Source organism: Megascapheus bottae, chromosome 15, assembly GCF_031878675.1.
Source record: "Megascapheus bottae isolate mThoBot1 chromosome 15, mThoBot2.hap1, whole genome shotgun sequence".
NCBI classification, from domain to species: Eukaryota; Metazoa; Chordata; class Mammalia; order Rodentia; family Geomyidae; genus Megascapheus; species Megascapheus bottae.
The window spans coordinates 31,685,190-31,699,849 of NC_143523.1; the positions used below are offsets into that span (position 1 = coordinate 31,685,190).

The window sequence follows — 14,660 nt, forward strand, 5'->3', positions numbered from 1 at the left end:
GCTTGAAAGGGTTAAGGAGGTAAAATAATTTGCAAAATCTTTCTGCTTGGGTAACTACACAACTGGGTTGAGCATAGGTAGCGCTTCAGCCAAGGCAAAAGATTTGTTTTTAATGTGCGCTAAATAGCTTATACTTAAGCTGTTACTCCTCTGTGGACCAGGGATGTGGTAGAACTGGATGGTATAGTTCACAAGAGATCATTATGAAATATCCAGGAAGGCTGTGGGTTGGTTGTTCAATTAGCTACAAAGATTTGACCATGGCAAGAGTATTCAAACCACAGAAATTGACAATGCAGATGAGGACTTTTTTTTTTTTTTTTTGGTGCCAGTCCTGGGCTTGAGTTCAGGGCCTGAGCACTGTCCTTGGACTTTCTCAAGGCTAGAGCTCTACCATTTGAGCCTCAGCATCACTTCTGGCTTTTTTTCTATATATGTGGTACCTAGGAATTGAACCTGGGTCTTTGTGCATGCTAGGCAAGCACTCTACCACTAGGCCAAACTCCCAGCCACAGATGAGGACTTTTAAAAAATGTTTTTTGAATTCCCAGAGAGTTTTTCTGACTCACTGACTGTACTACACTCAAAGCAACCATTGCTAATGTTTGCTTTGGGTTTGCTACTTTTGTTGGGTTATTCAATGAGCTCTAATAAAGAAACCATAGTCATACCAAATTTTAGATTACAGGTGGATGTAGCATAATCAGAAATGGATACTCAGCAGCATTACTAATTGTTCATTTTCTTGGGACATGTATTTTGGTGTTCATTAGCTAATACAATGAACATTTACTGGGAATCATTGTATTGCTTATGGATCACTGACAAATCATTTGAATATCTAAGGGCTAGGCAATAACAATCAGGCTATCCTGCTGAGGGTTTCTGTGGGGTGGGATTTTGACGCACATGTCATCATTTTGGAGCTATGTGGCAGCATACAGATGTTGGCTGGACCAGCAGTTGTATGGATGCCCGACTAAGGCCAGTGAATCAACGTGTACAGTTGTGCACTCATGTCTGGCAAGTTAGTTCTGACTGGGTAATTTCTCTCCACGTGGGCCTTTGTTAAGATTGGAAACCACTGGAAGAACCTCCCTCCTCCTTCCAGGTCCTTACACATAGAGGCTGGCTTCCTTTGGGTGTAATAGTATGTGTCAGAAAAACTGAATTCTTCCCTTGGGAAGTGATGCAATAGAGTAGCTAAGAGGTCTTTCAGAAGTCTATTGTATTATGATTTTCCTGAGGAAATTGCACAACAAACTTAGATGCCTCTGCTGAAGTATCCTTGGTCAGGGAGATCTTTGCTGCTAACACTCATTACTACATTTCTTATCCAGGAATATTTTCTCTACAGAGTATTTCTTACTAAATGACATTACACTGAATATTTATTTGTTTATTGTATTTTCCCTCCTTAGATTGAATTCAAGAATCCTCACATTACAGTTCTTTAGGAATAAAATGAATGTGGGTTAGAGAACTTTTTGGTAGACTTGCAGTTCTTCATATTCTACATTCCTCCTGTCTGTTTGTAGAATTGTATTACATCAGCATATGCCTTTTTCCTCATGCTTAGAATGGGTGTTTGGATTATTACTACTGGGTGTTGAATAGTGAATAAGTAAAGGCAGTGGTTAGAGAGACTTGGATCTGGAGTATGGCTCTACTGTTCATTAGCTCAATGGGAATACTTTATGATTTCTATACATTTAAGTATTCTCATCTAAAAAAAAGAGGCTAACAACACCCATACCAGGGGAATGTTGTATCTGGTTTATGTTGATATTGCTATTATTACCATGTATTTATTACCATGACAGTATCATGAAACATAAAAGGACTGCTAGCCAAGAATTTTAATAGGGATGGAGCAGTGAATGAACTCCATGAGCCTTCTCTCATTCCCTTTTCTCACTCTTCTATTTTTTTATTTTCCTTGAAGGTCCGAACAGACTGAAGAATAAATATGGGTCCCTCTACAGAAGAGATAACATTGTGCTAAGTGCCACTCACACACACTCGGGTCCAGCTGGCTTTTTCCAGTACACTCTATTTCTCATAGCCAGTGAAGGATTTAGCAATCCAACCTTTGAGTACATGGTTACTGGTATTGTGAAGATATGAAAAGAGCTTTGGGGCAGGAGATGCAGAGACTGGGGTCTTGTTTACCATTATTTACATGCATTTCAGGAGTGGTTTGGTGTGATCCAGTGTTGGCACCTATCTTACTTTTTTTATCCTCATTTTATTAGACCCAAAGCTGGCCACAAGCCTTCAAATCTAATAGCTGGGAGATGAGATTTGGTAAGGATATCCTGTTTCTTCAGCTAGATGGGCAGATGGAGTGATCATCACTTCAGAAATCCATCTTAGGAACTCAGTATTGAAGGGTCTCAAGAAAGAGGAAAGGGGAAGACTACATGCTGTGTTGGGTTTTCTTATACATGTGCACATTTTTGCCTTCTATCCAGGCCATGACATTGAACCTTGACCTCCCTCCCAGTGCTAGTTACAGACACATTACTATTCTGCAGGCTAAACATGAGTTTGCATGGTTTATTTAAACTTATGCACAGAATTAAAGAATAATGAATGCATCATACCTTCTGATATTATTTGAGGGTCACCAGTTTTTTTGTTTATTTAAAGCTGAAGAAAGACTATTTAATATTCAGCACTGTAGTCCTTCATTATTTTTTATTTAAATAATTTATTAACATTGATTTTTACATCATATTTCAAATCTGTGTTTATAGAGCTTACAAATAAAAAATATCTTGACCATTATCACTCTCAGCTTTCCCATCCATCCCTATCTTCCTTCCCTCATCCCTCACTCCTTCTTTTTTTTTTTTTTTTGCTCAGCCACGGTGCTTGAACTCAAGGCCTGGGTACTGTCTCTGAACTCTTCTGCTCATGGTAGCACTCTACCACTTGAGCTACTACTTCCAGTTTTGGGGGAGATTAATTTGAGATAAGGATTACATGTACTCTCTTTCCTGGACTGGCTTCGAACTGTGATCCTCAGATCTCAGCCTCTGGAGTAGCCAGGATTACAGGCTTGAATCATCAGTAACAGGCACTCATCTTAGTTTCGTTGGCTACACATTAATTTTTTGACTGTACTTTCCCCCTCGTTTCCTCTTCATCCCTTCGCTCCTTTCCTCTCAACCTGATCCCATCCCTTTTGATTACCTGTCTCCTAGTATTTTCTTTTGCTGAACTTTGATTTTGGACTCCCTAAAGAGTTAGTCAGTTAATCCTTTAGATGTGGCATTTCTGTAGCACTTAAAAGGCCAGACAGAAGGAAAGGAAACAAAGATAGATTTGCCAAGGTTACCTCCCAAATGAATGATCCTGACAGCATCTTCTATCCCCTTATTATTTTCTTGCACAAGTGTCGTTAGTGAGCTACATTAGAAGGATAGATGATATAGCTGTGTCTTTTCACAATATCAGGACTTGTTGAGCAACAGTCCATTTCCAAGCAACATCAATTTTGTTGGCCATGAACTGCCAACTAGTACTGATTTCATTTGGTAGTCATATAACTGGTAATGACAAGTTGCTTTATTCCATTATTAATTACTGATATTAATTCTTAGCTTATATATGTATACACACATATAAGCACAAACAGAATAGGTACAAAAAGTTAATAAAGCTGTAGCGTTCAGAATGGATGTTTTACATAGTTGGAGAGTAAATACATCCTTCCATCCAAGGAAAAAGTTTCTGTGGCAGATCATATAGGGACTGTTAGGAGACCCAAGATGGAATTATAAAAAGCACACCTTTGTCAAATGCAGGTCCACGTGGCAGGCAGTTTCTAATGTCAGTTGGAAGTGAGCTATGGCCAAGCCACAGGCAGAAGGAATTGCACTTGAGCCAGAGCCTGCAGAGACGGTCATTGGCTCTTCATTGTGGTAATTTTACACAGGCTGAGCATCATGCATCTCCACAAAGCACTTCTTCCATTTCTTCTAGGAAGATTATTTCTGTTTACCTCCAGGTTGACACCAACCATGTGTTCTATTGCTCTTACCCTACAGTGAGGATGTGAGAGACATAGGAAATCTTTGAGAAATTTTTCTCACTACATAGAATGAGTTATTATACCCACCAGGGTGTCTAAGCTTACAACAACTTATTTTTTTTTAACTTTCAGAGCATTGAGATAGCACACACAAATACGAAACCTGGAAAAAATTTTATAAATAAAGGAAATGTGGATGGTGTGAAGATCAACTGAAGCCCTACTTCTTACCTTCAGAACCCAGAGTCTGGAAGAATAAGGTGAGAAGAAATTGTCAAAATAGTATCACTGCATTTCTCTTAAAGAATAGAACAGCAACAAAATCTAAGTCCAGTGTTGTTAGTTGGAGAACTGGTGGGATACTAAGGAAGTATTAAGGTTAAAATATTTGTTAGATATGATGAAGACAGGGAAGGAAAAGGTAAATGTAGAAACCAAGTTTTAGTATGCATGTTTTCACTTTGGTGATCAATATGGATAGCTGTTCAGTTACTGACACAACTGTAGTCTGAGTTTAAATTTACTGATTTTTTAGTTCTGTGACCTTAGGTAGTTACTATTTATTTTAATTTATGGCTCTTGGCTTCTTCATCTCTACAATGGAGATAAATATGTTCACATACATCTTGCAATGAATATCTATTTTGTTATGTGTTCTCCAGACACAATTTAGTCCAGAAACAATGGTAAGGAGAAATGATAAAAGAATAAAGAATCTAGAAGAAAGTCAAGAAATAAAAGAAATATAACTAGATGCAACAACTAAGGAAGATAAATTCGATGTTGTTTTGGGAGGTATTACGATTTGAACTCAGATCCTCATGGCTTGTGATTTCTAGGAAAGCACTCAACTAGTTCAATCACTCATCAGTGCTTTTTCTGTGTTTGTTGTTTTCAAGGTAAAGCTTTGCTTTATGCTCAGGGTAGCCTGCCCTGTAAGCTTCCTATTTGTCCCTTCCTGAATTGGTGGTATGTCACACATACTCTACTGCATGTAGTCACTGATAGAGATGTAGTCTTTGAAACTTTTTTTGCCCTGGCTGGCCTGTTACTACAATTCCCCAATCTCTTTTCCCCAAGTAGTAAGAATTTCTGGCTGAAACCACTACATCATGCTGCATTTTGTTTTCTCAAAGTGTTGAGCCAAGTTTCCTATAGAAGAGAAAAATAGAGGTACTATGGCTATGAAAATTGGGTGCTTAACATTTCACATATGTTTGTGTATTTTTCGATAGTCTTTAAAGGTGATTGTTTTTAGAAAATATCATCTGTTTTTCTTTAAAATAATATAAAAGAGGGGCTGGGAGTTTGGCCTAATGCTAAAATGCTTGCCTTGCATGCACGAAGACCGGGGTACCACATACATAGAGAAAAGCTGGAAGTGGGGGCCAGAAGTTTGACCTACAGGCAGAGTGCTTGCCTAGCATGCACAAAGACCTGGGTTCAATTCCTCAGTACCACATACATAGAAAAAAGCTGGAAGTGGTGCTGAGGCTCAAGTGGTAGAGCTCTAGCTTTGAGAAAGTCCAAAGACAGTGCTCAGGCCCTGAGCTCAAGCCCAGGACTGGCAAAAATAAATGAAAGAATATAAAAGAATACTAAGTGGCAAGTGTTGAATGATTTTTTTTTGTACACTCTGATCATTTTAAGAGATTCTATTTAAATTTGATATGAGAGAAATATCAAAGACAAGCTGTTTTGTCAGAGACACATATATGTTATATATATTTATATTTATATATATTTATCTTTATATATATATTATATATATATATTTAAATTAAATAAGTGTAATTAATCCATCTTTATTTAGTTAGTTTAGTGACCATGTGGTTGATTTCAGTTATGAATATTTTCTTATATAATGCATAGGTACTAGATACAGTTTATAGAACTAGGAGGAGTTAGGGCTGGGATGTAGCTCAGTGGCAAAGCGTTTGCCTAGCAACTGCAACGTCCTGGGTTTGATCCCCAGTACCAAGAAAGAAAAGACAAAAAAAAATACAGTTAAATAAAAAACCCAAATAGAACTAGCAGGAGTTAAGCATTTCTCTTTGTAAGATACATTACTGTTTTTTGCCAGCTTTCATTCTTTCTAGAATGTAAGGGTGAATCTCTAACATAGAACTAAGTGCCCTGTTTTTCCTACTTGGTATTCTTGAAACACCGGCAAGGAAGTGGTAGTCTTGAAAATGATAGATCTAAATGGAAACGACTTGGGCCTAATCAGGTTTTTTCTTTTCCTCCTCTTCTTCTTCTTCTTCTTCTTCTTCTTCTTCTTCTTCTTCTTCTTCTTCTTCTTCTTCTTCTTCTTCTTCTTAATCTAACATGGTATCTTTTGTCAATTCTTGGGGAAAAAAGAGACTAGACTAGTTGGATATATACTGAGGATAAGTTATGTGGTTACAGGACCAGGCATTGGAGTCAGATGCAGTTGAGATCCAACCATAGGGCCCTGGCAAATTTCTCAGCCTCATGTACTTAGTGATTCCCTTGTGGAACAGTCAATAGGGAAATGAGTTTAACAAGAGACTTTGGTAATGAACTCAGGCCAGTATCTGTCACATGATCCAAAGATTTGAAGACTTGACAAAGGTTAGTGCTTATTACTTGATTGGGCTATCTTATGTGAACTTTTGTGAAGGGAAACAGTTTTCTCATGTAAAATGGCAACAGTAGATTTTTTCAACCAGTTAAGAGGCTATGAGTTCAGGATTGTCTACCTAAATTTTCCTACAAGGATTAAGTTGGATGCAGGACAGTGCCAACAAACCAGCAGAGGCAGAGAGACCCAGGCAGCTGGCCTTCAGATGCAAATGAGTTAGATGACAGCAGGGCATCTGCTTTAGCATTGCTCTCTGCCATGGGCAGCCTATGAGGAAACATAAACTTTGATTTTTTTTTGAAGAGGAGGTATTTTTCTTCATAGAGATTTTGATCACAGCCAGTAGACTAGGTGAGCAATCTTAGAATCTTGGCATTTATAATGATGTAAAAATTACCGAAGTGCCTCAGAAGGCTTGGGTTCTATAATCAAATGGCTTGGGCCTAATCTCGTCTATGTATCTGTGTGACTTTATACTTTACTCTCTCAATTTCCTTATTCCCAATCCTTTTTTGAGCATACTTTGGTATGCAGTGAGTTCTGAAAATATTGTTGAGAAAGAGTCAAGTGGTCATTGTGTCTGCCAAGGAAAACTGTTAAATACCTCAGTGAAAAATCCCATTGTGAGCAAATTAAAAGTATTAGAAAAAGAAATTACATGTGTGAAACCCTAGGTTCAGTTCTCAAACTCAAAACAATAGTAAATTAAAGGCAACAAAGTAGAAAAGAAAAAGAGGATGACTCATAGTTTATCGTACACCAAAGATGACCATAGAACTAGGTGGAGAGCCACATGATGATAAGGAGTTTAGTTTCTGGGGTGAGGTTGACTTAGGCTCATATTATAGCAATGTCTCCCACTTACTGACCTGTGGCCTGGGGAAAATGATAACTATTTAGACCATGACTGGTCCTATTTGAGAGTGGGGATGTCTAACACTTTACCAGGTTGTTGGGGACTAAGTGAGATCATACATGTAAAGCTAGTTCTGGGCTTGGCTTAGACAAGGAACATAATCACTACAGTCAAAAGGCAAGGACTGGAACCCAATTTCACATCTTCTTAATAACTCTGTTATTGGCATGTAAGAGTACTTGAAGCGGGACATAGGGTGTTTATCTCCTCTCCTAGCACAGGGAGAAAGAGGCAGGATGATTGTGAGTGAGAATCCAGCTTGAGCTACATAGTTGAGACTCTATCACAAAACAACAACAAAGACAAATATAAACAAAACATGCCTGAAATTCTTAACACTGGAGTTGCTTCTGTGGATTTAAAATGGGTCATTAAAAACTCCTGGTAAACTTTGCTATCTAGGCTGATATGGTAAGAAGCCTTCTTCCTTACCTGCTGGTTAGTTGTCTATAGCATTTGGCCCAGAATTTCTAAACATTGGGCATGCAGCTGCGTGTGTCATGATGAGTAGGACATAGTTCCTATAAGTTCTTACAGGCTGGTGGAGTTTCAGGGCAGATACGAGATAAACAGATAGAGAAATCTTAATGTAACCACTAGATAAGCAGATAACCACTAATGCTATCGTGTCTGTGTGAACAAATTCCATGGAACATTGGAGGAGGTTGCACTGAGTTGTAGAAAGCATCTGTTTGTTTTATGTCATTATTGGGCCTTGAACCCAGGTCTTCATGTTCTCAAATAGTTATTTTCCACTCAAGGATGGTACTTAACAACTTCAGCCACACACTTCATTGACACCGTTTTCATGGGCTGTTGTGGCTTATACTTCTAATCCTAGCTGCTCTGGAGGCTGAAATCTGAGGATTACAGTTGAATACCAGTCTGAGCAGGAAAGTTCATGAGACTCTTATCTCCAATTAATCAGCAAAAAGCAGACAGTGGAAGTTTGTCTCAAGTGGTAGACCATCTGTACATAGACTCACAGGCACACCCCCACACAAATCTCATGTACTTTTGTGCCTAGCCTGGCTTTGAACCAGAATTCTCAGATTTCAGCCTCCCACATAGCTGGATTACATGTGTAAGCCCCCAGTCCTAGGATTAGAGAGCAATTCTTGAGAGAAAATGGCAAAGACATTTGATCTGGACCTTGAAGAATCAGAGGATTTCTCAGCAGGCATGCAAAGCAGGAGTTGTGAGTTAGGTGGTACCCATGTCAAAAAGTGGGTAGGAGGTGAATTGCAAAGGAGAACAAATTCTAGATCATGCAGCAAGTTGGTGTAGACTTTGGGCTAGAGACAGGATTAGAATGGCCATCTCTGTGAGGTGCTGAGTCTCACCTTTAGTGGGAAAAGATGGCTTTCCCTTATGGTTTCTTCTTTGATGAAAGAGTAAGGCCATTCACAAGTCTTTTTCATCAGTTTTTGCACCATTTGAGAGTGAAAACATCTGAAAAATGCTAGTTTTAAGCCAGATGTTTATTACTCTTTTTTATACAACTATATCATACAACTATATTGAATATCAGGAAGTTCCATTGTCAGCTACAAAAATTATGAGGCTTTTCCAGATGCCATGTGTAACCTCCTAGAGTAAATTTCTATTGTTGCTATAGCTTCCCCATGTAATCCTGGATGTATTTGCCCCCGACAATCTCCTTTTGTTCCATTGAGATGATTGTTCTTGAATAAAAATTGTTCTGTAAAGATTACCTTAGATATGATCCAACACATGAAGCCAAATCCACACTGCGGTGTAAGTCACCACACATAGGGGCTTGCAATTAGCAGAATTCTACCCTGTATGTGTTAGGAAAAAACTATAATGTCAGAGCTCACGGTGTTGGAGCTTGTCTTTTTCAACCTCAGCTGGAAATGAAAGGTGTAGTGAACTGCCCAATGTCACATCTTGTTTCCTCTTAAATGGAAATTCGTAGTGAAGTTCATCACTATTTCCTTCCTATTTCTGTTTTTGTTTCCTTTCCTTGATTCAACAAAATCTGCCCTGGGTCCCTCTTATGTAACATGTAATCATAATACTCTCAGTACTCAGAATAATGCATGTATATCAAATGCTTTTGACCTCAAATTTTACTTTGAATAAATCCTTTACATGGTGTGAGAATTGGTTTCCACATTGTGACATGTGAATATCCTAACTTTTATCAACATAGTAAATATTATTTTCCATTCATTTATGAAATGACTGGTATATTTACTTGAGTCATGAATCAAAGTAGTTACAAGGATACAGCCACAAGCCAAAATTGATGTAGTTTTGGTCTTATAAGACTCTCAGTTTAATGTGAAAGGGTATCAATGTATGTGAACTAATGCACCTTCTATATGGCAAATATCATGTAACCCTTTTATTAATTACAATAAAAAAAACATTATAAGTGAAGCTGTGACTCAAGTGATAGAATTCCAGGTTCCAGTCATGAACAACGTAGATCAGGAAAAAAAAACTCTCAGTTTATTGGAAGAGAGAGAGGGTATTTAAATAGTAATGTTAATAAAAGTTTAATTGTGCCAAGGTCTAGGAATTATATAATTAAATCATAATCAGGTTACATTCCAAGGAAGGGAAGTTTACAGAGATATCTTAAAAAGAATGTGGCCTTGTCAAAAAGATTAGGAGATGTTTCCTTGACAATGGAGCTGAAACATGAAGGGACAGTAAGAATTAGAAAAATGGGGGATGGAAATAATGTTTAACAAACTGTGCAAAGCATGTGTTTATCCAGAATTCAGGACAATGGTGCAGGTGTATGAGGTAGTTTGAGATAGGATGACACGCTGAAGATCTTGGTCTTTATTCCAAAAGAAATGAACAGTTATTAAAATGTTTTAAGCAGAGGTCAAGGTAAGCTATTGAGAAGTTAGGAACAGCAATAACTTGAAAAACAAAGTAAAATTATGTTGATAAAATCATTGTATAAATGACAAAATCCTCCATATTTTCCAACCTTCCATTTTTTGTCATATTATTTTCCCTTAAGAGAAAGTAATAGATGACTTTTCTCTAGAATAGAGGACATAGTTGGCATGTCTAAATTCTGACTGAAAATACAAGCTGCATAGCACTTACACATGTCAGCTGTGGGAGATTCTGGAAGTCATGTGTCAGCCAACAGAGAGGATAAAGTCTTCAGAGATCCTGGTACTAAGGAAGTGCATGCAGGAATAGAATATGGGGGAAGAAAACAAACAGAGGTTTCAGAAACAAAAGAACAGAGCAGATAGTCCTTTAGTATCTGAGTGGGAGACCCTTGGTGTTTTCATGCTTAATAATTATTGTCATGTAATAGACAAAGAAATCAAATCACTGTTGGATTTCTTTAATTCCTACTTAGCTTTTACTGGGCCAGGAGTTTGGCATAGTGGTAAAGTGCTTGCCTAGCATGTACGAAGGCCCGGGAACATGCACGAAGGCCCGGGTTCGATTCCTTGGTACCACATACATAGAAAAAAGCTAGAAGTGGTGCTGAGGCTCAAGTGGCAGAGCTCTAGCCTTGAGAAAGTCCAAGGACAGTGCTCAGGCCCTGAGCTCAAGCCCAGGACTGGCAAAAAAAAATAGCTTTTACTATTTATCTCTTAGGTCTTTATCTTATATGTTATTGTTGATTGCCTGTACCACTTAGAACACAAGAATTTTGATTAGTACAACTTAATGAAATACATCAAAAGAGCTATCTCCACAGTCACCATGGAGAGAGCCAATTTCATTCAGGAGTTTTGAGAATAACAAAATGGTTTGTTGAGAATGTACACCTCTTGGTAGGTACAAAGATGGTAGATTGGCAGATACTGACCATCTGGTTTACCTGAAATTGAAAGAGGGCTGCTCTGCTATGGCATATGTTCTTCCTTTAATCTGAATGGTCCAGTCTTTTATATATACATACATATGCAGATAAATAAACACATATGTATTATACAGTATATATATTAAATACACATCCTCCTTCAGTTTCCAGTGGCATAGGGTAAAAGAGTTGTTGATTATGAGGGAATACACATGGAGGTATGTTTATCAAAATAATTGGTGTCAAGTGCCCCAACAGACAGAACGTGAAAAAGCAGTATATTTACACATAGAATATTTCCTAGCTGGCAGAGTGTCATAAAGATTGATGGTCCTTTTGCATATTGCTAGGAACAGATTACAGATTGTGGTAGAACAGTTGCCCCACCCTGCAAGTAGGATTGAGAAACAGATGAGCCTATGGGTATCTATGAACATTCAAATCACTGCCACAGGAAAGCAGGGATTCTTCCTTTCATTGTTTCAGGTTTATCTATGGGTTATATATCCATGTTACATGTGTGACACATGCGTAACCATCCATTTCAACACTATGTTAAAAATGTTATGCTCAAAGGTTGATCTTCCTTGAATCATCATCATCATCATTAGGCTACAGATCTGAACCACAGGTTCAACCATGTTAAGTGACTTGTGTGTGATGCCAGAGTTGGCACTATAACATATAGTCTTGCTTTAGTTTTCCAGGGAGGCCAGATATCATGGATGCCATGGCTTAAAATAATAATGACTGATCTTTTCACAGATAAGGGGATTGGCAGTGTTGGTTCCTTCTCTTTTATGTTTTTCAGCTTCTAGTCATTATCATAAATACTTATCTTCCTTGGCTTGTAGAGTCATACATTGATTTCTTCTTTACATTGATTTCTTTGGGTGTCTCTTTAGTTTTAAAAAATTCTTACTACAAGGATATGTCATTGGATTTAGGGCCTGTGGTGAGCTAGTGGATTTTATTATCATTACCTTCATGATAACTAAAAAGGTACCTTCAAAGTAAGTCATGTGCTGAGGTTGTAGTTAATCATGACTTTTACGTGGGGCTTTATTCAACCCACAATACCTCTTTATATTGCATTTTTTTCAAAGAGTGCCTATATTACTGTGAAACTAGGATCACTACTTTTCAACAATATTTTGTTTGCCTATTTGTGGACATTGAGGTAGGTGAGGGTCGTAATTAGGACAAAGGCATTCTCTGATTTTGGGAGCTGAGCAGGAGATGGTTTTAAACCTGCATGTACCCCCTTTTAGGCACAGGACACAACTTGCTCACTGAATTTGAGAGTCCAGGGCTAACAGAATGAAATTTGGGGCAGGATTGCTGCTGCTTCAGAGTATTTATGAGGTTTTTCTTTCCTGTTCTGAGTAGAACACACACAATGACTGATGGGAAGAGGCTCTACAGGTCTTTTTGTTCAAATGTCTGACTTAGCCAGGCAAAACATAGAATTATTGTCTTCATTAATAAATTGTTTACTGATTCACAAAGCATAGTTGAAATGTTAGTTTTCAGGCTCAGGACAAGAGAACTGGCACTTTAATTAGCTTTTCAATGAGCTAGTGTAAGATTCTCTCATTTGATTTCCTCAGTCCTCTAATTAAGTTATATGACTCCAGTAGAGAATCCAGTGGACTATTTTGTCTGAGTGTGGTATCATTATTATGTAAGAATGGTTATGATCAGGAAAGTAGCTTTTCATGCCTATGTTAAAACTTCTTCTAACATTAAGATTTTCTTCCTTTCTGATTTTGCTTAAGAATATTTATTTTAGCAGACGCATTGTAAACTTGGTCTTTTTAAGTGACAATGATCACCTCTCAGCATATCTTTACAAAGATCCCCTACTCCCATCATACTTTAGCTGTTGTATCCTGTTTGATGTTTTAGCACCACAGTCTTCAAAAGGCAGAGAAAAAAACTAAAAAGATTCTCTAATTGCAATTCAAATAGCTTTATTGAATGTTTATTTTTCTCAGTTCTATAGAGAAAAATTTGATTTTCAAAGTTTTAAAGTGGATGAATTAAATAAGAAGTCAAGACTGTGTTTTAATTAGCAAGCTCAAATTCTTAAGATTTGCATTCTCCACAAATACCAGTGTGGATAATTGGAACATCCTTGGTGGCATAGCAAACACCAGATTCTGTGTTCCTTGGGGTCTAACAGAATATTACTAAACCCATAAATTCATGTTGAGTGAACATGTAGCCACAGCTGCTGTTCACCGCTCATCTCCACTGTGCTCTCAGCCACCCTGCCTGTCTACTCATCCTCTGAAGATGTCCAGGTTTTGCAGGAGTTACTTCCTCTGCAGGAATGCCTCTTCCTTGTCACTAAGTTCTTTGCAAGTTCTTATGGAACATTTGAGAACCACTCAAATATCCCATCCATCCTGAAGTACTTCTCAAGGGCAGTGTGATGCCTCATTCATCTTTGTAGTCCTATTGCCTGGCTCAGAGTCAAGGTCAACTGAACTTTTTTGTGGTGGATCATGGGGTTTGAACTCCCCCTGGGTGCTGTCCCTGAGCTCTTCAGGTCAAGGCTACCATCCTATCCTTGAGCCAAGCCCCACTTCCTGTTTTCTAGAGGTTAATTGGAGATAAGAGTCTCAGCTCCTTTTGTGCTTGGGCTGGCTATGAACCTTGATTCTCAGATCTCAGCCTCCTCCTGAGTAGCTAGGATTACAGAAGGTCAAGTAAATTTTTGTTGAATGAGTCAACTTACGAAAAGAAGAAGACGAGTCAATATACCATACTAGATATGAGCTTTCTGATTCAGACAAATCTGGGTTCATGCCTTGAAACTTGCCTTATGACTGTTTGACCTTGGTCAAGTTACTTCATCATGATGAGACTTAGTGTTCTCAGTTGTAAAATCAGGATAACACCTGACTCAAAGGCTTTCATGAGAATAAAATTCTATATTTATAGTTCCTTGCCTAATAGACCCTAAATAATTATGATGAGTGAACTATTCTGTGAATTTCTTTTGATGCCAATGAGTGATGTTAATAGGGCTAAACCTGGCTGAGCTCATATGGTAAGTTCAGACTGAAACATGTTGCTTGAAGAATCATGAGCCCATTTTGGCCATTGTCACATTTTTCTTCTGAACCAGATAAACAAAACTCTAGAACAGGAACATCCACCTGACTGGGCAATTGTTGACTAGAATTTATTTTGTGATTTCAGAGATAAAAGAACACACACATACATACAACTGGTACACACATTTTTTAAAATTATTTCCCCCTCTTCCCTATCCAATTTT

At 38.0% G+C, this 14,660-nt stretch overlaps 1 protein-coding gene across 1 annotated transcript in view; it reads left to right on the top strand.

Annotated features, from left to right (window-relative positions):
* The window catches only part of LOC150054135 (neutral ceramidase-like), a 52,851-nt gene that overhangs the window by 13,010 nt on the left and 25,181 nt on the right, over positions 1 to 14,660 (top strand). The window contains 4 exon segments of the mRNA XM_090345531.1: positions 1,946 to 2,115; positions 3,843 to 3,848; positions 4,172 to 4,299; positions 6,165 to 6,269. Of these exon segments, the coding sequence (XP_090201657.1) occupies positions 1,946 to 2,115; positions 3,843 to 3,848; positions 4,172 to 4,299; positions 6,165 to 6,269 (409 nt within the window).